The sequence below is a fragment of the Pleurodeles waltl genome, chromosome 1_2 (genome assembly GCF_031143425.1).
Source record: "Pleurodeles waltl isolate 20211129_DDA chromosome 1_2, aPleWal1.hap1.20221129, whole genome shotgun sequence".
In the NCBI taxonomy this organism is placed as follows: Eukaryota; Metazoa; Chordata; class Amphibia; order Caudata; family Salamandridae; genus Pleurodeles; species Pleurodeles waltl.
In genome coordinates this window covers 272,422,418-272,448,816 of record NC_090437.1, presented here as the reverse complement: position 1 = coordinate 272,448,816, position 26,399 = coordinate 272,422,418, and the positions used below count along the sequence as shown (strand labels likewise).

Here is a 26,399-nt window from a genome sequence, read left to right as displayed (position 1 = left end):
GTTTTCAGTTTCATCCAGAAGTCTGAGAGAGACATAAAGGTTTTCCAGGATGGGGTTTCTGGCAGGGCTGGGAGAACAAGGGACCAATTCTGCAGCCGAGGTTAAGCTTCTTCCAGACCCTTCCTGGGACGTGGCAATAGATTTGCCCAACCAAGTTTTGGTCCACACCAGGGCTTCTATCCACACAGAAAAGAAGCTGCACCAGGCTTGGCAGTGGAGAACAGAAGCAGAGAGGATTTTTCCGCAGGTAAGAGGTTCCAGGGACCCTTTAGATACCCCTACAAAGTTGGGAGGCAGATTGGCACAGTTTTGTGGGAATCAGAAACTAGTGACACAGGAAACCTTCAAGGGTTACAAGCCAGAATTTGTAGCTCTCCCAGGCCAGGTGAGGATACCTAAAGAGATAAAATTCTCAGATCAAGACGCGAAATTGGTTACAAGGGAGGTAAAAGATTTACTGGCCAAAGGGGCTATTTGGGAGGCGTTAAGCACAGGTTTTGTCAGCAGTATTCACCTGGTCAAGAAGAAAGACAAAGGTTGGATGTCAGTAATAAATCCGAAAGAACTGAACGAGTGGGTGGTCTATCACCACTTCAAAATGGAGGGGATTTACCTGTTAAAGGACGTCTTGAGGAAAGGGGACTGGCTAACAAGATTAGACTTCAAAGACGCGTATTTAACGATCCCTATTTGGCCTCCCCATCAAAAATTCCTTCTATTCACCTGGAAGAGCTCACTTTGGCAATTCTGCAGTCTGCTGTTCGGGCTCTCTTCAGCACCTTGGTGCTTCACAAACGTTCTCAGCCCAGTCCAGGAATGAAGTCCAGGGATGAAGTCTCTTATCACACGATAATGACCGTCCAACTACTTGAACATCTGGGCTTTTTAATTGAACCAGAAGAAATCTTGTCTCATTCCACCTCAGAAGGTGTAGTTTCTAGGTTTTGTGATATACACCGTTTAGGTAGAGCTCTAGGCTTCCTGGAGAGAAGTTAAGGAAGTTACGCAGAGAGTTAAGGAGACTATTAGCGAGAAAGAAAATTTCAATAAGGTTGTTAGCAAGGATCTTGAGTCTGTTATTCTCCAGAATTCAGGTAATTTTTCCAGGACCTTTATACTACCGGGTGCCTTTAAAGACTCAAAACAAAAGGTTTAGGGAGCAATTGGTCATATTGCCAAATGATGTCCCTAGATCAGGAATAAAGACATGAACTTTTGTGATGGCTCAAGAACACAGAGGCATGGAATGGCAGGGACATTTCTGGGGAGAAACCAGAAATAATAATAGAATCAGATGCCAGTTTAGATGGATGGGGAGTGAGATGTGGCAACTTATCCACCGAGGGACGTTGGTCAGCTCAAGAAAGGAGTTTACACATCAACTGTTTAGAACTGTTGGCAGATTCTTTTGTGATTTGTTCCTTTACTGAAGACATGATGAGATTTTGTGTGATGTTGCATTTTGACAATGTGTCAGCAGTGAGATACATCAAAAGGATGGGTGGCACTCATTCACCGGGTCTTGCAGACTTAGTGAAATATTTTTGGGTGTACTGTTTGAACAAGGGAGTTTCTGTTGTAGCAGAACATGTTCCTGGGCTAAACAAAGGTGTAGTGGGATTGGTTTTCCTGGAACTTCAAAGATTCCAGCAATTGGAGGTTGAACAGGAAGGTATTCCTGAATGTTCAGGAGAGGGGGGGTCCCTTTGGGGTGGACCTGTTTTTGGGGTGGATAGACTGAACACGCAATTGACAATAAGACTGATTTGCATATGGCTGGGTCCAAACTGGAATGGCATGACAAGCAAAATAACTGATGGATTAAATCCAGATCTGTGACTGGGGGTGAATGTTTGATTTGTTCAGCATTCCGCCCATCTTCGGTTGTTTTTGCATTTGTTGCCCCAAGTGGGAAGGGTATGCCTAGACATGGGTCCCGTGCTTGCTATGCCACCAGAAACAAGCTAGCCTGGCTGATAAAGGGTGAGACCCTGAAACCGGTCCCAGGATGCTTGTTTCTGGTTCAGGGAGGACCTGGCCAAGCAGCTCGGGCTGGACTATCCCCCTGGGACCAGGGTAAAAGACTGGTTTGCCTATGGCTGGGTCCAAACTGGAATGGCATGGCAAGCAAAAAAACAGATGGATTAAACCCAGATCTGTGACTGGGGTGAATGTTTGATTTGTTCTGCATTTTGTCCATCTTCTGTTGTTTTTGCAATTTTTTGGTGGAAGGCATATTTGTTGGTCAATATCTACTAACTGGAAAGATCATGGAAAGTATGATGGTTTTGAACCCACCTACTGCAAAATACTCTAACCCATCGTTAAAAAAACATACAGTTTTACTTTGTTTGCTGTCATTTAGACGAACTTCAGACGTAAGAGCCTTAGATGACACTAGCACAGCTTATCAACCTGAGGGAGTCTGTTTTTATATGGAAAGAAGAACAAATACTCTTTCAACCTCAACTTTCTACCTTTACTTTTCAATTGTGTTGTGAAATACTTGAAAGAGTATGAGAAAAGAACTGCAAGCTTGAGACAGAATGTGGTGCAGTTGCTGCTTTCACTTAGGGGGCTCATAAGGCTGTTTCTTCTTCCAAATTGGCTAGATAGGTGAAAGAGGTAATGAGTGAGGCTGGTATGGATATCACCAGATTTGTGGCTCATGCTCTTAGGGGTGCATCAGCCACTAATGCTTTTGTCATGGGAGGTGGTTTGCAAGATATCCTTAGAACTGCGGATTGGTCTAACAAAAGAATGTTTAAAAGTTGCTATTTCAGAGCTGTCGCTAATGCAATTTATAATGTGTTAACAGCACTTGAAACTTGCATAATGTTAGCCTCCGTGTCATGACATAAAATGTAAATATTTCAAAGCCTGGTGGGCAGAAAATCTGGATTTTATTGATGACACACAGGCTAAGACTATCCGCCACTTTAATACCCTCCCTAGGGTAATGGTACTCTATCTCAGTTTTTTCTTTCAGATTATTGACAGGTCTCTGTTTCTGAATTCCCTTCGCTGTTGAAGATTAGTTCTAAGTTGGAGTTATCTTGTTCGCTGCGCTGAAGAAGAAAGATGGCAGTGTGTGGATGGGCTATATACCTTTTTAGAATGTTTTTTAAATTCCAAATTCCTTCAATTGTTGCTGCTGTGAGCAGGCAATCAAGGAGTTTTGCAAAATCTTAGTGTCTGTGCCACTAAAAAAATCCAGATTTTCTGCCAAACACACTGTTAAAAATCTACATTATCCTTGGTAGACAGACGCACCACAATTTGTGTGTTATTGGCATAAGAAAAAAGAGTGAGCCCATAGGACTCAACGATGACCGCAAGAGGCTTAACATACAAATTGAACAGGAGTGGACTCAGGATACAGCAAGGGTACCCCGGAAGCTAGGAGATGGGATTTAGACCTGTGGTGATGTGAGTGCAACTGAAAGGTACAATTATACAAGAAAGATCTTAATCATGCCAAGGCTGTACCCTGCACTTCCATTCCTTCCAGGTGACTGAGGAGAATGAAATGATTCACTGTATCGAATGTGGCACTGGGATCTAACAGAATCAATGCTGCCAAACTGCCTGACTATAGTTGGCTTTTAAAGTATTCGGCGACACCAAGGAGAGTGGACTCAGTACTGTGGCAAGCCTTGAACCCTCACTGTGATGGATGCAAAATCCCTTTCTGTTCCACAAAAGATTTAAGTTGCTGATTAACATGCTTTTTCAGCACCTTTGCTAAGGTAGACAGAAGAGAAATTGGCCTGTTATTCGACCATACCAAAGGGTCAAGATTGTTTTTTTTTTTTTTTTTAAAGTAAGGGAATAACTAAGGCCCTCTTCCATGCTAACAGCACCCTAACTTCCGCCAAGGAAACATTCATAATCTGAGTGAGTCGCTCCATAGTAAACAAAGTCAGATTACTCAATATAAAAGGGGGGCGGTGGTCCAATGGAGAACCAGACTTAGTACAATTCAACAAGGAGATGAATAATGGCACCTCTAATAAAGTAAAAACAACACTCAAACATCCTGACACAGACAGTATTTATCTGAATACGCAGTAAGATTACGAGAGAACTAGGCTTTAATATCTTCTGTTTCCTTTGAAAAGAAGTCAGCTTTGCCATCAGACTGGATTTGTGACAGAGGGGTAGTATAAATTGTAGAATTCTGGTCTGACAGATTCTTTACAATTCTAAAGAGAGTTTTCGGATAATTGTTTCTGCAGATATTTTATCTGAATACTAATTAGCCCTGTTAATACAACAGTTTTTCTGGTAATATTTTAAGGACACAGTACAGTTATGTTTGTCTCTTGCATTTTATGTTTTCCACCAAGCATGGTGGTGAGTAAGCATAAATAACAGACTCCTTCATTTTTTTATGCTGCTCCTTTCAATCTTTTTTTGCTTGACCAGCTCCTTTCATTCTTCCTTTTTCATTTTATTTTTTTAAACCCTCTTCTTTTCCTCATGTCTGAATAATGCAGAGGATCAATTTGCAAGCATGGAAATGTGTTAATGGTACCATGGCACCATCAAAAGGCAACCCTTTTAAGCCTTCAGTCTAACTTTTGATTGCAACAGCTACATATTTATATGCTCGCCTAACCAGTGAAAAGGAAAAAAATAAGTGAGCTTGGAGGGGAAATAATTTAGAGAAAAACAATATTTGACCAAGAAAAGCAAAATACCACCAGGCTATATAGATACGCCGTGGTAATAATGGTGTTCATTTCAGGCCAAGAAGGAACTTTGATTCACCAACCATGCCCTGCCGTCATTACACCATCTTAAAGCATTGGTTCTCAACGCTCACTTAGATCTATTTGCATTTGTATCTTGTTCACTGTATCCAACAACTGATGTGCTCTCACTCACAGTCCACGAACAAATGTTGTTTTGTATCTCTTTCATTGTCATGTATTTTTCATGCAGCACTCATGTATCCTATGTCTTCGTTTGGCTGAGCAGAACAGGCTTGACTCCAAGTATGTGTTCATTTGATACTTCATTCCCACTGTTGAATCAGTATAGCTCTTCTCAGTGTCACCAGACATTTGTATGGCCAGTCTATGAACCCTTGGGCCAAAACTGGACAGTAGAACTTATTTGTAGCAGAAGAACTAGGAATCTAAACCAATCTAATACAGGGGTGTACAATCACATAATAATATAACAAAAAGTGAATGGATTGTTAAAGTCAACGTGAACTCCTGACTCCCTCTGAACTGTGAGAAATGGGTGTCGACACTGATGACCATCTGATCCTCACTGTAGGATCCCCAATTGGCATGTTAAAAACCATAGATTTGATGAGAAATTAATTGTGGGTGGGAAGGGCAACTAGTGGTGGAAGTAACCTCTTCCAAGCAGATTCTTTACGTAGTTAATGGGTCTAAGAACCTGAGAACTATAATATCAAACCTGTGGTACGCTGAGACATCACAAACATCTCTATAAGAGCAGAACTGAATTAAAAATATTTCATTACAGTTCAGAGTTAAAGAAGTATTCCATTCAGGTGGCACAGCCAACAAATTTTCTAAAAAAACATTTCAAGAGACTCTTACTTAATTTAGGGTTTTAGATTGAGATTGTTTTTATTGTAGAATTGAAAGCACAAAAATGGGGAATTTGGTTTGAATGATTCTTTAAAGAAATGTTTATGTTTGTTATTGGTGCAATATGAAGTCTCGCCAACCACTTTATGCTGACTACAATGCAACCTGTTGGATGCAAAGGCCATGTCTATACAAATGAGTTAGGAATAACAGAAGAATCTCATGCTTAAATCATCTGCCATTGAGTAAGAGGTGCATGAGTAAGAAGTACACAAAGCCAGAATTCTATATAACTATACCATCAGAAACTTATATCACACATTATACTGGGTCAGCTGCTCAGGCTACACAACAATAACCTGACCGACATGCAGACCTTAAGGAAAACATCAGGCATAGAATAACCATCCAAGAAAGGGCATTACCTTACGGAATGGATTGGACCCAACAAACCTTCAAAAGTGCTTACAAAACTCTGCACCCAAGACTCCCCACTCCCTTCAGGACAAGGCCCCTGTTTTAGTCCAGCTCTTACATGCAGTGTATGCTATCGAAAATGGGTCTCTTTTCTACCCTTTTTCTTCTTGCACGGCAAAGAAGCCTCTGCAAAAAGTTGGTGCATTAAAAGTCAAATAAATAATTACATTGAATACTGGATGCGTAAGAAAAGCATGATGAACATTTGTAAGAATGCAAAATATCTCACAAAGGAAGCACAGTCAAAAACCTAGGAAGTCATAGATCACGCAGAAGTAAAGAAAATAGGTTTAGGTTTAAGCTAGAAATCTCAATTTTAATTAAAACGTGTTTTAGGATTTCGAACTAGGAAATAAATTTGGAACGGCAGATATACATTTTTCGAGGGAGGTTTAATGTGAGTGTACAACTAATACATTTGCTTTTAATTAAAGTTTTTCTAGGAAAATTGCACTTTTCGGATTCTGCAAAAGTATGTTGAACTACTTCAAGAGAAACTTTTCTTTTCGCAAGATGAAGGCTACCCAAGACCGAATATATATATATATATATATATATATATATATATATATATATATATATATATATATATATATATATATATATATATATACAGGGAGTGCAGAATTATTAGGCAAATGAGTATTTTGACCACATCATCCTCTTTATGCATGTTGTCTTACTCCAAGCTGTATAGTCTCGAAAGCCTACTACCAATTAAGCATATTAGGTGATGTGCATCTCTGTAATGAGAAGGGGTGTGGTCTAATGACATCAACACCCTATATCAGGTGTGCATAATTATTAGGCAACTTCCTTTCCTTTGGCAAAATGGGTCAAAAGAAGGACTTGACAGGCTCAGAAAAGTAAAAAATAGTGAGATATCTTGCAGAGGGATGCAGCACTCTTAAAATTGCAAAGCTTCTGAAGCGTGATCATCGAACAATCAAGCGTTTCATTCAAAATAGTCAACAGGGTCGCAAGAAGCGTGTGGAAAAACCAAGGCGCAAAATAACTGCCCATGAACTGAGAAAAGTGAAGCGTGCAGCTGCCACGATGCCACTTGCCACCAGTTTGGCCATATTTCAGAGCTGCAACATCACTGGAGTGCCCAAAAGCACAAGGTGTGCAATACCCAGAGACATGGCCAAGGTAAGAAAGGCTGAAAGACGACCACCACTGAACAAGACACACAAGCTGAAACGTCAAGACTGGGCCAAGAAATATCTCAAGACTGATTTTTCTTAGGTTTTATGGACTGATGAAATGAGAGTGAGTCTTGATGGGCCAGATGGATGGGCCCGTGGCTGGATTGGTAAAGGGCAGAGAGCTCCAGTCCGACTCAGACGCCAGCAAGGTGGAGGTGGAGTACTGGTTTGGGCTGGTATCATCAAAGATGAGCTTGTGGGGCCTTTTCGGGTTGAGGATGGAGTCAAGCTCAACTCCCAGTCCTACTGCCAGTTCCTGGAAGACACCTTCTTCAAGCAGTGGTACAGGAAGAAGTCTGCATCCTTCAAGAAAAACATGATTTTCATGCAGGACAATGCTCCATCACACGCGTCCAAGTACTCCACAGCGTGGCTGGCAAGAAAGGGTATACAAGAAGGAAATCTAATGACATGGCCTCCTTGTTCACCTGATCTGAACCCCATTGAGAACCTGTGGTCCATCATCAAATGTGAGATTTACAAGGAGGGAAAACAGTACACCTCTCTGAACAGTGTCTGGGAGGCTGTGGTTGCTGCTGCACGCAATGTTGATGGTGAACAGATCAAAACACTGACAGAATCCATGGATGGCAGGCTTTTGAGTGTCCTTGCAAAGAAAGGTGGCTATATTGGTCACTGATTTGTTTTTGTTTTGTTTTTGTATGTCAGAAATGTATATTTGTGAATGTTGAGATGTTATATTGGTTTCACTGGTAATAATAAATAATTGAAATGGGTATATATTTGTTTTTTGTTAAGTTGCCTAATAATTATGCACAGTAATAGTCACCTGCACACACAGATATCCCCCTAACATAGCTAAAACTAAAAACAAACTAAAAACTACTTCCAAAAATATTCAGCTTTGATATTAATGTGTTTTTTGGGTTCATTGAAAACATGGTTGTTGTTCAATAATAAAATTAATCCTCAAAAATACAACTTGCCTAATAATTCTGCACTCCCTGTATATATATATATATATATATATATATATATATATATATATATATATATATATATATATATATATCAAACCAAGGCCCTTTCAGGGTTAGAGTGACGCATAAATTATGCAAAAAACAAAGGAGAACTCTGGGAAGTTCCCAATTTTAGGTGGCGAGCTGCTCTAGTAAGGAGCACCCTGCAACACCAGCGACACTCTAAATTGGGAACTTCCCAGAGTTCTCCTTTGTTTTTTGCATAATTTATGCATCACTCTAACCCTGAAAGGGCCTTGGTTTGACTTATACTGGGTGCTCCCTTGTGTCTGGACAAAGCTATACCCCTCTGAAGAGCTCTAATGAGCGCGAAACACGTGTCAGGGGTTGCTTTACTCATTCCAGGTTGGCGTGGATGGTATTTGACCAGTCCAAAGCTGTAATACTGTGCCTGGAGTGGTAAATGGCTTTTGTCATTTTACAGCTCGACAAGGATGACACTGTGTCAATCCTATGCTTAAAGATTTTGCTGTACAAATGGCAAAAGATTTTGTCACTATCTAGTTCGGCGAGGATAGCACTGTGCTGATCCTATGCTTAAAAACTTTGGTAGATTAGCAGACATTTGAGGTGAGCAAATCTAGAGTGTCGCTGGGGTTGCAGGGTGCTCCTTACTAGAGCAGCTCTCCACCTAAAATTGGTAACTTCCCAAAGTTCTCCTTTGTTTTTTGCATATATATATATATATATATATATATAATATATGTGTGATTTTTTTTTTACTGTTCGTCAGTGCTCCTTGTCAACAACAAACAATTATTTGGCAGATTGCATAAGCAATTTTAACTGATATTGTATTACACTGTAATTGCTTTCTACAAACCTTATCACCATGTTGCAGTGGGCACACATTGGTGTTCGGGTCCCAACAGGGATATGTTCTGGTTTCTGTACCAGTGTGTCTTGGTCGGTCTCTGGAGGCTGTACCCCAGGCTTCTTGTTTGGTGCAGTTCCTGCATAAGGAGCACTGCCTGGTGACTTTCCGCTTGCAGGAGCTAGGTATAGGGGGAAAAAAAGGCTGTCAAACATCTGATCTACAAATGCAGTGCAAAATTGTGTAAAATATATGATTTTTTTTTTTTTTTTTTACTGTTCACACACCACCAAATAATCTGCATAGAAATTCTTTATTAAACAATCATTTGTCTATTTCTGTGCTTTAAAGATGAGAAAATCGAAAGCATCGCATCTACCCTTCTATACGAACCAGATGCTGGATCCGTTGGGGTACACAAGGGCCAGATGGGACAATAAGCCACCTTAAACTTGCACTACTGCCAAAAGCATAATTTCAGAAGCAAGTCCTAGCTATACGTCCAGAGCACTGTGCAAAGGTTTCCTAGTATCATGCCAGACCTAAAGGTTCCAATATGCAAAGTGCTTATAGAAGTAAAGCAAGAGCTGGTTGGAAAGACTTGGGGAAGAGCTTGACAAACCACAGACCTTTGAGACTTTGTAAACCTAAATGCATGCGGGTGTTAACATTACCATCTTAGCATTTTATTCTAAACCAACTGATCCCGTTTTGTACGTTATGCTGTCCTAAACTATTCTGAACTGTTAGGCTGTTGTTTTGACTTACTTCAATCAGATCCCCATTCGCAAAAGAGTTGGCAGTGCCCTGAGAGAAGGCTTAGGTCGACACCTCAGAGAGGTCTTCCTCCCAACTCATTCACAGAAGCTCTAGGTGTTTGCAAGAAATTTAAAATGCTAGTACTTTTGCTGACGCATTGGGAATATTTAAATTATAATCTTCTTTGACATTCTAAAATAATTCTGACAGCGCGGTGGGTTTCTGAGAACGTAGACTCAAACGATCAACTGACAGTGAACCTGAAAAGGCACAGCTATACACAACCCAACCTAAAAATACTTCACAAGCTTCAAGTGGTGTTAAGATTCAAAATCAAGTTTCATTGCACCATGTACAAATCTTCTTGGAGCAAAGAGCATCAAAGACCATGGTTGCCTCCAGAAACAAACCCAACTCTCTGTGTGATAAACAATGATATCTCGAAAGCACACACAATAATGCGTCCCAGGTTCAGGGTTGGCCACCCTTGCACGGAAGGGGCAGATTGAGGGCATGAGGGGTTTGAGGAACAGCTGAAGCAGGAACTCACAAGCCCTCTGGGAGGTCGATCTAAGTAGAATCAGAAGCATATGGAATGCTTTACGTCTGACATTGGAAGCTGAATCTAAAATGTGGTTCTCTGGAAATATTCTGAAAATCAAATTGGTCAGACAAGGCTTTAACTAAAAGAGAGAAGACAGTGCATGACACCGCATCTGTTCTCTCATGAAGGGGAACCATCCTTTTCTTTGACGGATAGACAATAGCAATATCCTACCTTATATCTCCTCTGGTAACTTCCCACCCTAGTACGGACAAAAGAATACCCTATTTTAGCTGTCATGCTTTTCAGCCTACAGCTAGTGTGAGAGAACACAGCCATCTTGCACCCCAATAAAATCTTAATTTGAATAACGAGGCACCACACCACGAAGATGGTACATGCAACATCAAATTCGTTTACCAAATTCTAAATGGACTCCGCTGCAGCTGCAACATTTTTCTGAGACAACTTCTCTGTAAACTACTCCAACTCCAAACATGCTAACCGAACATTTGCATGCCTTTTTGAGATATCTGAGATAAAGCAGCGGCTAAGAGGTTGTTTACCTGTTAAAACAGGGCAACATATGTATAGTGGCTCTGACATCCCACGACCAATTCTTAAATACATTAATAAACATTTTGGGCCGGACCCTTGGTTCTGAATAACGTTCAGGCGAACACCTTTGTGTAACTGACACACGTGATTTATACATTTGACTTTAAAAAAAATACCTTGATCTTGTTACGTGCTAATGCATGAGGCAGCACTACACGATGTGGTACAAATATATGCGGTATAACCACAAGCAGTAAATCCAGGCTTAAAGTTTTTCAGCAACACCTAAAAAGCCACGAATGTGCACTTTGTTCCAAACTATGTAGCACATTTTAGGGACTGACTTTAATGTTTTGTTCACCATGGTCAACACATGCTTTTGTCCCCGCTGTCGTGTCATATGTTGTCAGTGCTATGGTCCTGTAGAGGTGCAGCTGTGGTTGCTACTGTGGTCCATGAGGGTGTGGGAGCTGTTGGTGCTGCTCAGGTCCTTGCTGTGCTTGCAGTCTTTGTTTTTGTTGAGCTCCTTGCCGCAGTGACAGTTGTGGTCTTTGCTGTGCTTACAGCTGTGGCACTGATGTTGATCCTGTTGTGGTGGCCATTGTGCAGCTACTGAGGTATGTGCTGCAGTTACAGCTTTGGAGGAACCTTTCACAACAGTGGTCTCTAATGTGTTTGTAGTTATTCTGGCAGCTGTTGTTGCTGCTGTGGTAGTCGCTATTGGCATAGCTATTGTTGCACCAGTGGTCAATGCTGTGGTGGAAGCTAGTGTCACCACTGTGGCAGCAGCTCGGGTTTACCCTATCGTCCCAGCTGTGGTTAGAGCAGGATGTGGAGCTGTGATGGCAGGTGCTCTACCCGGCTGTCATAGCTGTGGGACCTGCATGCGCTTCTGTTACTGTAGTGGTAACTGCTCTGGTGGCATCTTCTGTGGCAGCTGTCACTGCTGCCCCTGCTTTGCTGGCAGCTGCTGTGGTCCCCGCCATGATGCCCTCTTTGGTGTTTGCTACGGTTATAACAGCAGTTGCTGTTGGCTGGAACGAACATGCGTGGTTAAGGCAGAGGAAAACAGGCTCAGGATCAGAGAGGACGCGGTAAGGTAGGTGGGGCTGGGCTAGGGTTGGGGTAGTTTTAGGGGCAGGGTCGTTTTAGTTTTTAGGGGCAGGGTCAGGAGTAGGGAGGTCGGGGTGATTTTAGGTTTTAGGGGCAGGGGTGAGGGGTCGCGGTAGTTTAAGGGGTGGGGTGGGGGTTGAGGTAGTTTAGGTTTTAGGTGCGGGTTGGGTTGGGTAATTTTAGGGGTGGGGTGTGCGGTTGGGGTAGTTTTAGGGGTGTGGGGTTGCGGTTATTTTAGGGGCAGAGGTTGGGGTGGTTTTAGGGGCAGGGAGGGAGTTGGGGTGGTTTTAAGGGCAGTGGGGGGTCACTGTAATTTTTGGGGTGGGGCTGGGGTGGTTTGATCGGCAGGGTGGGGGTCGCAATAATTTTAGGGGTGGGGTTGGGGTGGTTTTAGGGGCGGGGTGGGGGGTCGTGGAATTTTAGGGGCGGGATGGGGTAGTTTTAGGGGCTGGAGGGGGTCATGGTAATTTTAGGGGCGGGTGGGGGGTTGGGGTGGTTTTATGGTCGGGGGTCAAGGTAATTTTTGGGGTGGGGTAGGGGCTGGGGTGGTTTTAGGGGCGGGGTGGGGGCTCATGATAATTTTAGGGGCGGGGTTGGTGTGGTTTTTGGGGCAGGGGGTCAGGGGGGGTGTTACATCCTGGAACCATGCATGCCATTCCACGCATGCCTTTACCAATAATGCCTTTACAACGAAAAATCGTTGTTAAGGCATTCATGGTAAAGGCATCAGTGGTAACAGCGCGGTCGTTGTACCAACTGCATTGTTCAGGCATGCATGGTTCCAGCATGCGTTGTTCCCACATACACTCCTCACCCCCATTGTTTTGGAAACTGGTTCATTCCTTCTCTCCTGCACAGAATCAGCCTTTTTTGCTCTGGCGCTTCACGCGGCAGGTTGATATCAAAGCTCGCCGACACGGCTTTGATAAATGATAGGTACACCCCTTTACCGTGTGGAGGTTTGTTTCTTCAAAGCTACCACAAACCATTGTTTATTCAATCCGAGTCTTTAGCTCATAATCCTATCCCTCTGATACATGAGAGGCGATATTTCTGCTGGCCACACTTGGGACCCTCTATTCCGAGGACGAAGGAATTATTAATTAAACAGTGGTCCATGAAAACAGATCCGCTCAGCGCCGCACCTCGAGGTCAAGTGGCGCAAAACACACTCAGAAAGGCACGCACGCAGGAACTGTACTCTCCTGAAGGTATAATAAACCACTACATCATGGTCATGTCACTTCTACTCTGTAGCTTATCGCCTACCTTCAAAAGCTGCCTCCGACCTAAATGAGTACTTTTTGATGGAGTTTCCTAACTAATGTCCACGCAAAATGCTAAATGGAATACACACCCTGAAACAAATCTCTTCTGAGAATGTTTACTTAAGGGCTCACAACAGCTTTGTGAAACTTGAAGTACAAGTAAATGAAAATGTAATAGGGTTTCTTAAAGGCCAAGTTCGAAATAAAGTTCATCATGAGGAATTAACACAAACACACATGCTGACAGGAGGAGCAAATAAACACATCCGTGCATAGGTCAATATTAACAGCATGATGGGGTGTATTTTGCTCCATATAGAGATCTGCCAGCACTTATTGAAACAAAAAGCCACGTTCAGATTGTAGAGGCGTCATGAAAAATATACCAGGTAAACAAAATACTTAAGCAAATGGCCTCCTTGACATTTCAGACAGACAGACTTTAATGACAAAAGCTTGAACCAGGAAGATAATTTGCCAAGAAAATGATGGCAACTACACAAAACTAACAACTACTGTAGAGGAATTATGGCAGATGCATTGACTGAACCTTTTCAAATTTCTTTTTTTAGACACACCACTTGCCATTTTATTGTTACGTACGCTAGAGGGCGCAAGGGGACACCGCCTATCAGATGTGTTCTCGAAGTGCATCCTGGACCATTTGAAGAGCTCTGCAACTAATTTGAAAAACACATGTTTGACTCCTAAGAAGACAGGTTCTGTTATTCAACCTTTTTTTACTGGAGAAAAGGGGTATCCTTGCATCAACTAAAAATCATCTCTTACTGAGATACCATCAGCACGCACGCCTCACCTCCACAGACTACATACTCCTCGGCGACTTCAACTTCCACCTGGAAAACCCTCACGACCACAACTCCTCCTCCCTCCTGGACAACCTCACCAACCTGGGACTCAAACAACTGGTCACAGCCCCCACCCACTCGGCTGGACACACACTCGACGCAATTTTCACCTCAAGCCAACACGTCACCTACACCCACACCACCAAACTCCAATGGACGGACCACCATTGCGTCCACTTCTCCTACAACAAACCACCCACCCACACACCACCACCAACACACCACCCCCTACCACATGTGGGACAAGATCCCCACTGAGCGCCTGAACTCCCAACTGACACAAACCCCCCCAACACCACCAACCCCAACACACACAACCTCAACAAATGGATCACCACCTGTGCCGATGCTCTCGCGCCCCTCAGAAAAACATCACCACCCGCAATATCAAGAACGCCCCATGGTTCAACACTGAACTCCAGGAGTCCAAACGCAAATGCCGCAAAGCAGAGAAATCTTGGAGACAAGAACCCTCCACCACAAACTTCTCCGCCCTCAAAACCACCACACGCATCCACCACCAACTCATACGCACCGCCAAAAGAGCACACTACAAGGAACGCATTGACAACAACTCCCCAAGCAGCAAAGAACTCTTTACCATCATCAAAGAGCTCTCCAAATCCAAAGCCAGCAACCGAGACCCCACGCACACACAAACCCTCTGCAACTCCCTCTCAAATCACTTCCATCACAAAATCCTGGACATACACAACAGCTTCATACCACACACACCCTCCACCCACCCAACACAAAACCACCACACACACCCCCCAACCTACTTACCACCTGGGCCCCCACCACCGACGAAGAAACTGAAAAAACAATGAACTCCATTCACTCTGGCTACCCCTCCAACCCATGCCCCACCGACTATACAACAAGGCCAGCCCCACCATTGCCCCCAATCTCCGAGACATAATCAACAGCTCATTCGAAACAGTCACCTTCCCAGACCTCTGGAAACTCGCGGAAGTCACTGCGCTCCTAAAAAAAAACCAAAGCCAACCCAGACGACCTCTCCAACTACCGCCCCATCTCCCTCCTCCCTTTCCCAGCCAAGGTCACGGAAAAAATAGTCAACTCCCGCCTATCCCACTTCCTCGAGACAAACCACACACTCGACCCCTCCCAATCTGGGTTCCGCAAGAACCACAGCACGGAAACCGCTCTCATCGCATGCACCGACGAAATCAGATCTAAAGTCGACACGGGCGAGACCGTAGCACTCATACTCCTGGACCTCTCCGCAGCCTTTGACACGGTCTGCCACCACACACTCTGCACACGACTTCACAACGCCGGGATCCGCCTCAAAGCCCTGGACTGGCTCACCTCCTTCCTTACCGACAGAACCTAAAAAGTCGGTCTCCCACCCTTCCAATCCTCTGCCACCAAAATCACCTGCGGAGTCCCACAAGGCTCCTCCCTCAGCCCCACACTCTAACATCTACATGGCCCCACTAGCCAACATCCTCAAACCACACGGCATCACCATCCTCTCATACGCTGATGACACACAACTCATCTTCTCCCTCACCCGCAACCCCAACACCGCCAAATCCAACCTACACTCTGCACTCCTTGACACCGCTGCCTGGATGACAGCCAACCACCTTAAACTCAACTCCAACAAAACCGAAATAATAATTTTGGCCCACACAAAAACACTTGGGACCCCTCTTGGTGGCCCACCATGTTAAGCCCCGCACCCACCCCCGCAAACCACACACGCAACCTCGGCATCATCCTGGACTCCTCCCTCTCTATGACCCAACAAATCAACGCCCTCACCTCCTCATGTTTTAACACACTCCGCACACTGAAAAAAACATTCAAATGGATCCCTACAGAGACCAGAAAGACAGTCACCCACGCACTCATCAGCAGCAGGCTTGACTACGGCAACGCCCTCTACGCCGGTGCCACACTAAAACTCAAGCGCAAACTACAGTGAATCCAGAATTCAGCAGCACGTCTCATCCTCGACCTCCCCCGACATGAACACATCTCACCACACCTCAAATCCCTCCACTGGCTCCCCATAGACAAAAGGATCACCTTTAAAATCCTCATCCACGCACACAAATCCCTCCACAACACCGGCCCAACCTACCTTAACGAAAGAGTGACCTTCCACACTCCCACCTCCTCTCCACTGACCTCTCTCTCGCCACAGTTCCTCGCATCAAACACACCACCACTGGAGGCAGATCTTTCTCCTATTTAGCCCCCAGGGCCTGGAACTCCCTCCCCACCTACCTCCGCAAGACCCAGGACCTCCTACTCTTCAGGAAGAGCCTTAAGACCTGGCTTTTCGAACAGTGATCTCCCCTCCACTCCACCCCTCCACCCCCATCGCCTATAAGTCTCTTTGATTTGACTGACACTACTCACTTTGTGGTAAGTATTTAATCATATTGCCACTATTGGACCTGATTCACCAAACCTTTGACACACCAAAACATTTAGTATACCAGCACATGGGTGCACAAAAATGTAATCTTAGACCATGTAACCTCTCGAAGAAGGTCTTTACAGACGTGCAATAGTTTTCAGATTAAGCTAGTGAACATATTGGTCATAATACTCAATGACACCCAGTTCTAGGTCATTTTGTGGACCCACCCAAACTTCATAAAGTTGGCATAGAAATAATTTTTATCTGCATTACCTTTCAGATTGCAGTGTTTCTATTATGTCTATAGAACGAAAACCAGGTCAGAAGGGCTCACGTGCAATGCAAGAGATATTCTGACTATCTGCATAGCACCACAGGCATCATGAAAGGACTATCTTCAGCAATGAAGATGGGCAATCCCTCAATTATATATAGGCCTTCTGGTTTATGGTATTTATATTTAAGACATTCCAGTCTGCAATTATCCACGATGATGTTGTTGCTCTTTTTATCTATATTGATCTGTATTCACTTAGAGTTTTAAGAAAGATTTACCTGAAACTTCTACATTTCCACTTTTATTTAACCGTTTAAGGTACACTTGCAATCGGACGCCTCTTGGATTTTGGTGTTATGCGAAGTCGTATATAATGCATGACTCATATTCAATGCAATCATAAGAAATACAATGCAACATTAAAGCTTCATCAGAAAAACGTGTCTCTTTGCGTTTATAAACTTCCCTGCATGTTGATATATATAGCTATTATTTGCTTAGCATTCATGACTGACCCCCATCAAAGACCACTCAAAATAAGACCAATTTTCTACATTTTTTCAAGCTCAAAATAAATACAGAAAGATAAGTGGTTGTGTTTTCTGTCTGTACTGATCTTTAAAAACAGTAAACAAAAAAACTAATAATCTAAATTATGTAGGACTGGCACCCGAAATGGCAGCAACAGGGTTTTGGTGGCAATAAGTGGTCGCTGCTGAAGGAATGGGGAAGACTGTTTATTGGGCCATCCAGGGCGTGCTCTTCAGTGCCAGGTTGTTCATCAAGCACATACTGACCCGTGGGAACATGGGTCCTGCATATGGCTTTTAAAAGGGTTTTTAAAGATGTCTGGCAAACAAATACGTTCACCCTGGTTGAATCAGAAAGGCATTACAGCTGTGTGCGACTATCCACAAATACAGAATATGTGAGGGTTCATTTCAATGCATGGGCTACTCTGACAACAGCCAGAGAAGCCCTAAAAGCTGCCACTTCTGACTTTGGAAAACTATGATTACTTGTGGAACTTTCACAAGTGTAAGTGACCTCTCCACAAGCCAAACTATATTGATCAAGACTTTCCGAAACAGGATCAGATTTTGAGTACTATTTTACACTTTTTCCATTTGCAAGTGTAAGATGAGCAACAAAAAATTTATTAAATTGGTCCAAAATATTTGTTCAGAAAATTAAATAATTCTCATTGATTCGTGGAGATAAAACAGTATTTGCATACTTGCAAAGCTTACAATGTCCAAACGCCAGTCTTTGCACATGGAAAGAAAAAAGTCACAACACTGTAGAGGCATTACAAGCCACAAACAAATTTCTGTCTGGCAACAGTCATATTAACAAATGGGCGTTAACCCTTCCTACGATTTGCAAGAATATGTATCAATGGTTTGTGACCACCACTGTGGTCAAAAATCATTGACTGCATACCAGAACAAGAAATGGGATGTTATCCATTTCCAAGAATGAAAGTTCCCCGCAAGGGACTGCTTCCACTATGTGAATGTAAGCGGCAGCCATTGGGGGAGCATGCAGGCATTTTATTTTTAAATAGTCCTTTAATGGACAGGGGCTCCAATATTAGAATTTTGCAGGTGCACTGACTGTGTTGTGCTGTCCCTTCCAGGTCTCCTTGACTGCATTCGCAGAGGAAATCCTGTAAGCCTTGTTACCGTACATGAGGTAGGACTTCTGTGACTCTTACTGAATGGCAGTTTTTACTCTGTGACAGATTAGTATATGCAATAACGGAATATTGTAGAGATTTCAGATGTGCCGAGTTAGTTAATAAAAAAACATGATCACTCTTAGCACCGTTTTTTTAAAAAACATTTAATGGTGTTTGTGCCACTGACGGCAAATATTTTGTATTCTATTTAATAATCTAATAATAAGCTTTGTTTCAGCCCTTTGGCTTCTTCTGTCCACTCTGCCACTGGTTTGAGACACTATCAATAACATCATAGATAAGCCCGGGGGAGAATTTTAGTTCACCTTTTTTTATTGGGTGTTTGAGTGTATCCTTCCTCTTGCAGTGCAATGCGTGAGGGGCTTCATTCAGTCTGAAAAGTATATTCTTTCATCACACCTTTAACCGATTACCTCACTCATGCATGGTATACACGAAACAATCATTTTTCTAATTATTTCTCACTGCAGGAGTGATGTATTTGTGGCTTTTGTTAGAGGTTGAGTACAAGTATCTAACTTTAATGACTTCACCAGTGACTCATTCTTTCTTGGACCAAACAAAACAGAATTCTTATAACACATCATGCAATGACTTCAGTTTCATATACAAGCCTGATTAAAATGACCAGTCTCTTATAGAATTTAATGAATTCACCTGCATTATCAACAAAACTCAAATAATTTCTCCAAAGGTTGAATACAAACTTGCTAAATTGTAGTCTAATTAAGTATTGCTTCACATAATTACTAAGTAACATTTCCTTAAAGTATCAGTGAGTTTTTTCACACGTTTTAGTCTTATCCCACACACAACCTTCAGAGCTGCTAAGATTATCTTTATCCGAGCTTCTGTACTGTCTCAAGCACAGTTGACACGGATTTCGCACACAGACACTTCTTCTGTGGTCATTGCCACTGGACTGGTGTAATAAAGTGTGTCTCTTCAAGTGCGGTGCACCAACATGGAATCTGTGACGCCAAGCAATCCATCCAATGATGGGTTGAGATACACAAACTCTCCCATTTGCATCTAAAGGAGCAGGTCACGGAACTCTAGATACACGGTGAAGTAGCTGTTGCAATATGAAAAATCACATGTTGATTTGGTTAATTTTCCACTTTGAAAACACCAATGATTACCACAATCCTGTTTCATTAACAACGGCAAAGTTCAACTAAACACCAGGGGCTGAACCAAATCTGGGTAAAAATTAGAAAGGCAGCTAAAACGTTGGATGGTCAGAGTCCTTTTGACAGTCTTTCTGGTGGATAACAGCAATGCAACTTGGTAAAACTTTAGCACTCGGGTAAACATACATTTATTAGTTAAGTCAAACCTTTAAATAACATTACCTCTTTGTGTGGCAGCCAAGACTTTAGTTAAAGTGTGGTTTCACCTCCACATTCCGCGCTTCCCCTTGCTCGATGACTAAAAACACGGCACACAGTATTTTAAACTAAACTGAGTTGGGAAAATGTTTGTGTTTCATTTCTGATCACTTAGGTAAGTATACAAAGGAAATTCCCCGCCAACACGCACCACACTCAGACGGGCACCGGAGAAAGTAACGTGGCGGTAATGTACTCTGTGGTGCGTGTCCACAGGCTGTCTGTGTGCGTTAGCTGCCCCCTTTATGAGCTGTGCCTGAGACCTCAAAGGCCCAGGAGAAGACATTCCAGACTGAAAACACGGCTGCAGAAGTACTGAAAGAAAAGCAAAGACCGCATAGGGTTGGCAAGCGTGAGGCCCCTTTTTACAGCACTGCACATGAAACGTGTGCCGCACAATCCAAGGTCAAAAACAACTATTACAGATGGATTAAGGCAGCCCGGAATGGATTCAAACATTATCGTGTGTCTCAAAGGCTAGGAATGTTGATATGTGCGCCTCAAGGAGACAAAACAGGTGTAGTTGAGGCTGGAGGTCTGTAAACCAGTGCCATTTACAAGAGGAGGGCGGGACAGTTCTCTAAACCTGCCCGGAGCCTTTTAACTCTAACACCCCGAGATTAAAAAAAGATTAGAACGAGTTTCAAACAGAAAACTGAAAGTGTGTTAGGCTGCGTTCTCTTGAATTGCAAGAGGATATGATTATGTATGCATAGAGTAATGGGTATATGCATACAAATTCCACGTCATAAGGAAACATACACACACTCACCCCTTTACAAAGCACCACCGGAGACCCTCACCTTTCTCTCAGATGCCCACAACCAAATGGACAAAGGCCATTTTTTTTTTTTTTTAATGAGCATAACATATTTAATCATTACAATGTACAGTGCCGATCAATTAATTCAGATATCTGTCATCTGGACATATAGTAAGCCATCATAGATTTAAACAGTAATTTGCTAATACATTCCACCTTTTCTCTCAATATGATTACCTCAGGGTAAAGACTGCAAGAAATACAAATTTCAATGTAGCACCCTTAAGGGCAAACAGAATCCAAAGTACCTACCTAGCTCAGATTTGCAGGCTCGATATTCAGCCAATCACTATACACAAAGTGCTCTTCAATCCATGTTGTCAAAGGGGACAAAATCTGTGCCCCCCCAATTCTCTAGCACTCCTCCCCCTTGCAAATATACAATGCTTTCTCCATATTATACATACTCATTAACAGAGAAAACCATTGTTGTACCGTGGGAGGCTCACTATCCTTCCATGCAATTAAAATTAGATGTGCTACAGCTGTGGAGATAAACATAAAATAAACCTGCCTCACGTCCCCCACAAAAGAAGTGTCAACCCCTATAACATCAAAGATGGACTTAGATGCATCAACCTTCTAAAACTCCTATTCCAATAGTCCTCAGTAGCCTCTCTTCATGGAATTAAATCCACACAATCATAAAACATATGTACCAAATCCACAGGCCCAGTCCCGTACAGAGGGCATTTGTTGTTGGCCCTACTACCCCATCTGAACAATTTGGCCGGTTTACAGTATAGCCTAAAGATTGTTTTATATTTTGGGTTTTCAGGCTCGCAGTCAACACTTTTATCCCTACCTCTATTGAGGTCCTAATATCTAAACTGTGAATCCCCAATTTCTTGGCCCACTTAACTCCTTGAGGCTCAAGATCATCCACCGCCATATTGTACAGAAATGTGTAAATCTTTCCGATCTTAGTTCCCTGACATAACAACAATCCAAAAGGGGAATAGTTCCAAGTGAGAACTGATCACTCGCCAGTTTTATCAAGCAATCTCTAATCTGCAGAAATGCATATAGAGACCCTTTTTCCAAGCCAAAAACGTGCTGCAGATCTGAAAAGGAGCACAATTATTCTTGATAATACAGATCTCCCACACGGATGATCCCTGCCTTTTCCCATCATGAAATGCCGCTGAAAATAAAGAAGAGCGCTGTAATGGAGTATAGCGATTGCACTTAGTAATTCCACTCCTTCTTTTAACCCTGCCCGAGATCTTCACTGCTGCTCCAAATACCTTAACCTTATCATAGTAACTGGGCTCAATTTGTCTAAAAAATACCCCTTTGCTTCTCTACCTAAGGCTAGCTTTGTAGATACTTGGAGGCTGTCCCATTAATAAGCCTGGTGGCTGAGTCCACAGTTTAGCTGCAAATAAAACATCCATATACTGCAAAGTGCAGCCCAGTAATATATCCTAAAGTTGGGCACTGAAGGGGTTCTTAGAAGAACCATATATTTTAATGCCCGTCGAGCCCTTAAATATTGCCACAAAAAATTCAGGCACATAGAATCCAGCATTTTGAGCCAATGCCCTTCCAGCGCCAGGGGTATGGTTCTAAATGAATATAACACTTTTGGCAAGAAGATGTAGCTCATTAGTTCTTTTAAAATTCTGGCTAGCCTTTCTTAGCAGCGGCTCTAGATTCACTTTATAAATGGTGTCTACTTGCGCCATGATCTTTATTCCCAAATATGTAGCGTTAGCTACCCTATGGTTATCTATCAAATCAATATTATCCGTGCAAATCAACTGTGTTTTCTCCTTATGAAGATGGTACCCTGATAGTGCTCCAAATTCCTCCGCCAGTCTTTCCACCTCTGGGAGAGCTGTCTGAGGAACCGGAGTGAGCAGAGCTATATCATCTGCATTGATTTCAAAGTCGTTAACCTTCACTGGCTGAATGATCTGGTCATTTATTATCTGCCTGATTAAGGGATTGATATACAAAGCAAACAAAATGGATGAGCAAGGGCAACCCTGCTGAGTGCCCCGTAAATCTGTATCTTTGCTGATCCTTGACCCATAATTTTAAGTTGGGCATAAGGTTCATAGTATAATGTCTTCAAAGCCTTCAGTATACTGAGCCCCAACCCCTTATACTCAAACGCCCTCCAGAGATACCCCTCAGGGCACCTGATAAAATGCCTTCTCGGCTTCAAGAAGGATCATAGCCAAGTAGCCCCTGTAGCTGTAGCAATGTTGAATACAGTAATAGCTCACCTCACATGATCTGCTGTACCCATGTCTGGGATAAACCTGTGTTGCTAGGGCAAGACTAGCCAGTCTATAATCCCCCCCATGCGAGTTGCTAAAATCTTTCAATACACCTTAGTTTCTGAGTTGATCAAGGATATTAGTCTGTATGACCCAAGCTTTTCCGGTGGCTTTTTTTTCCTAAAAACTATAATAATGGTTAATCGCCAGCAACTCGGCGGAACCCCTTCCTGCTGAACCCCGTGCTTCATGTCCACGAGGTCCTTATCCAATTTAGGGAAGAAGTTTTTATAGATTTCTAAAGAAATTTGGTCCGGGCCTGCAGCTTTTCAGGAGTGAGGGCTTTCAGAGCATTCCCTATCTCTTCCATTGTTGTAGCAGAGTATAAAGCCTCAGACTCCTCTATATCTAAGGCATCATTATCACCTAGCTTCAGGAATTCTTTTAGCTACCCCCTGGAGGGATATCCACCTTCAGTATACAACTTTGCATAGTATTCCTCTAAAACATTAATGATGTCTTCCGACGTTGTGGCCCCTCTCCCATTCTTCCCTTCAATCGCTCTGTCCACCGCGTGCTGCTGAATCTGAAGGGCCAATAATCTACTAGCTGACTAGCTGTATTCGGAAGCCTAGGACCGGTTGGCCTGAAATTTCTCTGCAAGCCTTCTTGAGTAATAGCTATTAATTGTATCCTTTTTTATAACAATCAGCATGGAGCAGGCAGTGTGTTGCCTCAAACAATCATGGTTTGATGGGCAAACAAGACTGAGATGGGGAGGGCTGAAACCGAGATACCACTATGTACTGAGTTGACTGCCATAACCTATGCAGAACCTACTCATGGCAGAAAGGGCTTTCAGGCACAGTGACTGAATAAAAAGGAAATATTACCACTTAAAGTAAGTAAGTAGGACCCAGATGCTGCTGAACATTTGTTCTTGTTATCAGAAGGAACAAAGTGATTGGAAGAGGATTCAGACCTAGAGTCAAAGGATTCAGGGTGAGGTGATTGTACTGAGTCTAGCGGCTCGGCAGGGAGCAAGGAACTGCTGATTTCCTGGAAACCTTATGGAAAGTCCAAAAGGCAGGTTAATGGACTAGATATGAAGTGGCATTACGCTCATGGCACAATGCTCCAGATGGGGGAAGCTATGGGGGACTCTGAGGGCCCTCCCGGCATGAATCTGCCAACTTTCAAACTCATTTTTCAAACTACTGTGATGCTTACTGACAATTGGAAAGCCCGACTAGCAACTCATTACTTGCATATCACAGTGCACAAGGTAGCTAAGATGTGCTCTACAATTGCTGACAGAATGAGCAATCTGGAACTAAAGACCAGAGCTCTGAAAACAGATGTGGGCGCGGCCAAGGGACTCACTGAGGCACATGAAGCGCGATTAGTGGATATCCATTGGAGGCTGGAGAATCAGGAAAAATCGGCATAGGAGGAATAACCTAAGGGTCCACAGGGTACCCGAGGGAAAGGAGGGAGAGGATGAAAGATCCTTTCTGACGGATCTCTTTCAGAAGGCTTTTCCAGAGCTGGAGGGCAGGGAATGGTCTCATGAGAGTCAGAGGGCCCATCGAACCCCTATGCTGCATAAATAGGCAATCTAGGACCGGGGAAGCCTAGGACCATACTGGTTTACTTTGGTAATTACTTGTTGACCCAAGCAATCTTCGAAAAAATGTGCCTATATAAAACGGCACAGCGGGTGGCTGCTCAATTTTTGTTAGGCCTAATTTTTGCCTTGCAACAGTGGAGCAAAGATGGCGTCTCAGACAGTTAAGTCCTCCCAAAACAAGGGGGTGCAGACTTTCCTGATCAATCTGACAAAATTAAAAATTATCTGGAATAATAAGATACAGGTATTCACATCTGAGATTTTGGAGGGCAAGAACCAGTAAGAAGTCAGTATTAGTTTGATTTATAGGTGTGGATACAGTGTGTGGCAGCTATAATTGTGATGGCACAGTTAAGGAGCTGGACAAGCTATTTAAGCGCATGGATTGATTTAGTGTGAATATTAGATGTGGTGGTGGTTTCACGTTTTTGTTAAGCTACTTCAGGGGGCAAATGCTGGGGGGCAGGAAGGGGATGGGTGGTGGCAGGCAGAGAAAAAAAAGGAGCATAATCAGGTGGAATTTGGAGGTGATAAACTCTTGAGATGCGAGTGTGATAAACGTGGTCTATGCTTTTTGAGGTAACTCAGGATGACTTATACTCAGGGATTTATCAATGCATGGGGATAAATTATGGATAATATGGATATTGTTAGACCTGTGTTTTACATACCCTCATAGTGAAATACTGCTAAATTTGTGTTTCACTATTGTAAGGCCTCTCTCTCTCATAGGCTAACATGGGGATTGCCTTGAAATATCTTTTAAGTGTAATTTTGCATTGGGAGCAGATAGAGATGTGGAGTTTGGGTCTCTGAACTCACAATTTATAAGTACATCTTTTGGTGAAGTTGGTTTTTAAGTTGTAAGTGTGAAAATGCCACTTTTAGAAAGTGGGCATTCTCTTTCTTAACCATTCTGTGCCTCTGCCTGGCTCTGGAATACACATCTGGGTCAGGATAACAGTTGGGCTGTTTGTTAATTCACTCTAGACAGTTACACAAAGGGAGCTGAGATATGTCCTGCATATCCTGATGGGCCTTCCTGGGCTACAGTGGAGGGAGGCGCTGACACCTGCACCTGAATAGGGCTGTGTCTGTCCCTAAACAAAGATGTCTCCAACCCCCTGAAGTGTGTCTGGGGCCAGGACAGAGAGAGGCAGGGTGGTGTGCACTACAAACACGTTCCTTGGAAGTGTGCCTACTTCAAAAGCAGAAATGAGTATAAGTAATGAACTGCTGACCCCACAAATTCAGAACACTTCTGGACTGGGAACATTCTGCCAGGGAGGAGGTGGGTGCTTAAGTAGTACCTGCCACTCTGCCTGTTAGTTTGCTCTGTTGGCCTGCTGCTGCTACTTCTGCCACTGGGGTGAAAGGACTGGACTTTGCTTTCTACATCCAGCCTTCCAAGGTTCTCCAAGGGCTTGAACTGAGCTTGCCGCCTCTCCCAGTGTCTAGGCTCTTCCGATGAGAGTCCTGACTTGCAAAGTTGCCAAATCCAGTACCTGGGCCTTTGGGAGTAGAAGCTGGTGACCTGTAGGAGAATCCAAGCATCACAGCCACTGCAGCAGAAAAATCGATGCAGCGCCTGCACCGCGGATGTACATCTGACGCAGCACGGAGAAACTGACACATCGCCTGCTTCAGCGCAGATCCATCGTTGCTGTGCATCCGGATTTTCCACATATCATCCCTGGGCATCAAATCTTCAACATCAGCGCAAGGAAACAAGGCTGTGTGGCCGGAAACCAGCACATCTTTTT

General features: G+C 43.2%; 1 protein-coding gene across 3 annotated transcripts in view; it reads right to left on the bottom strand.

Moving 5' to 3' along the window:
- PDLIM5 (PDZ and LIM domain 5) overlaps positions 1–26,399 on the bottom strand; it is a 535,229-nt gene that overhangs the window by 51,392 nt on the left and 457,438 nt on the right. For all 3 annotated transcript variants that reach the window (XM_069238102.1, XM_069238118.1, XM_069238110.1), the window contains one exon: positions 9,083–9,254. In XM_069238102.1, coding sequence (XP_069094203.1) covers positions 9,083–9,254 — 172 coding nt within the window. The remainder of the gene's footprint in view (positions 1–9,082; positions 9,255–26,399) is intronic.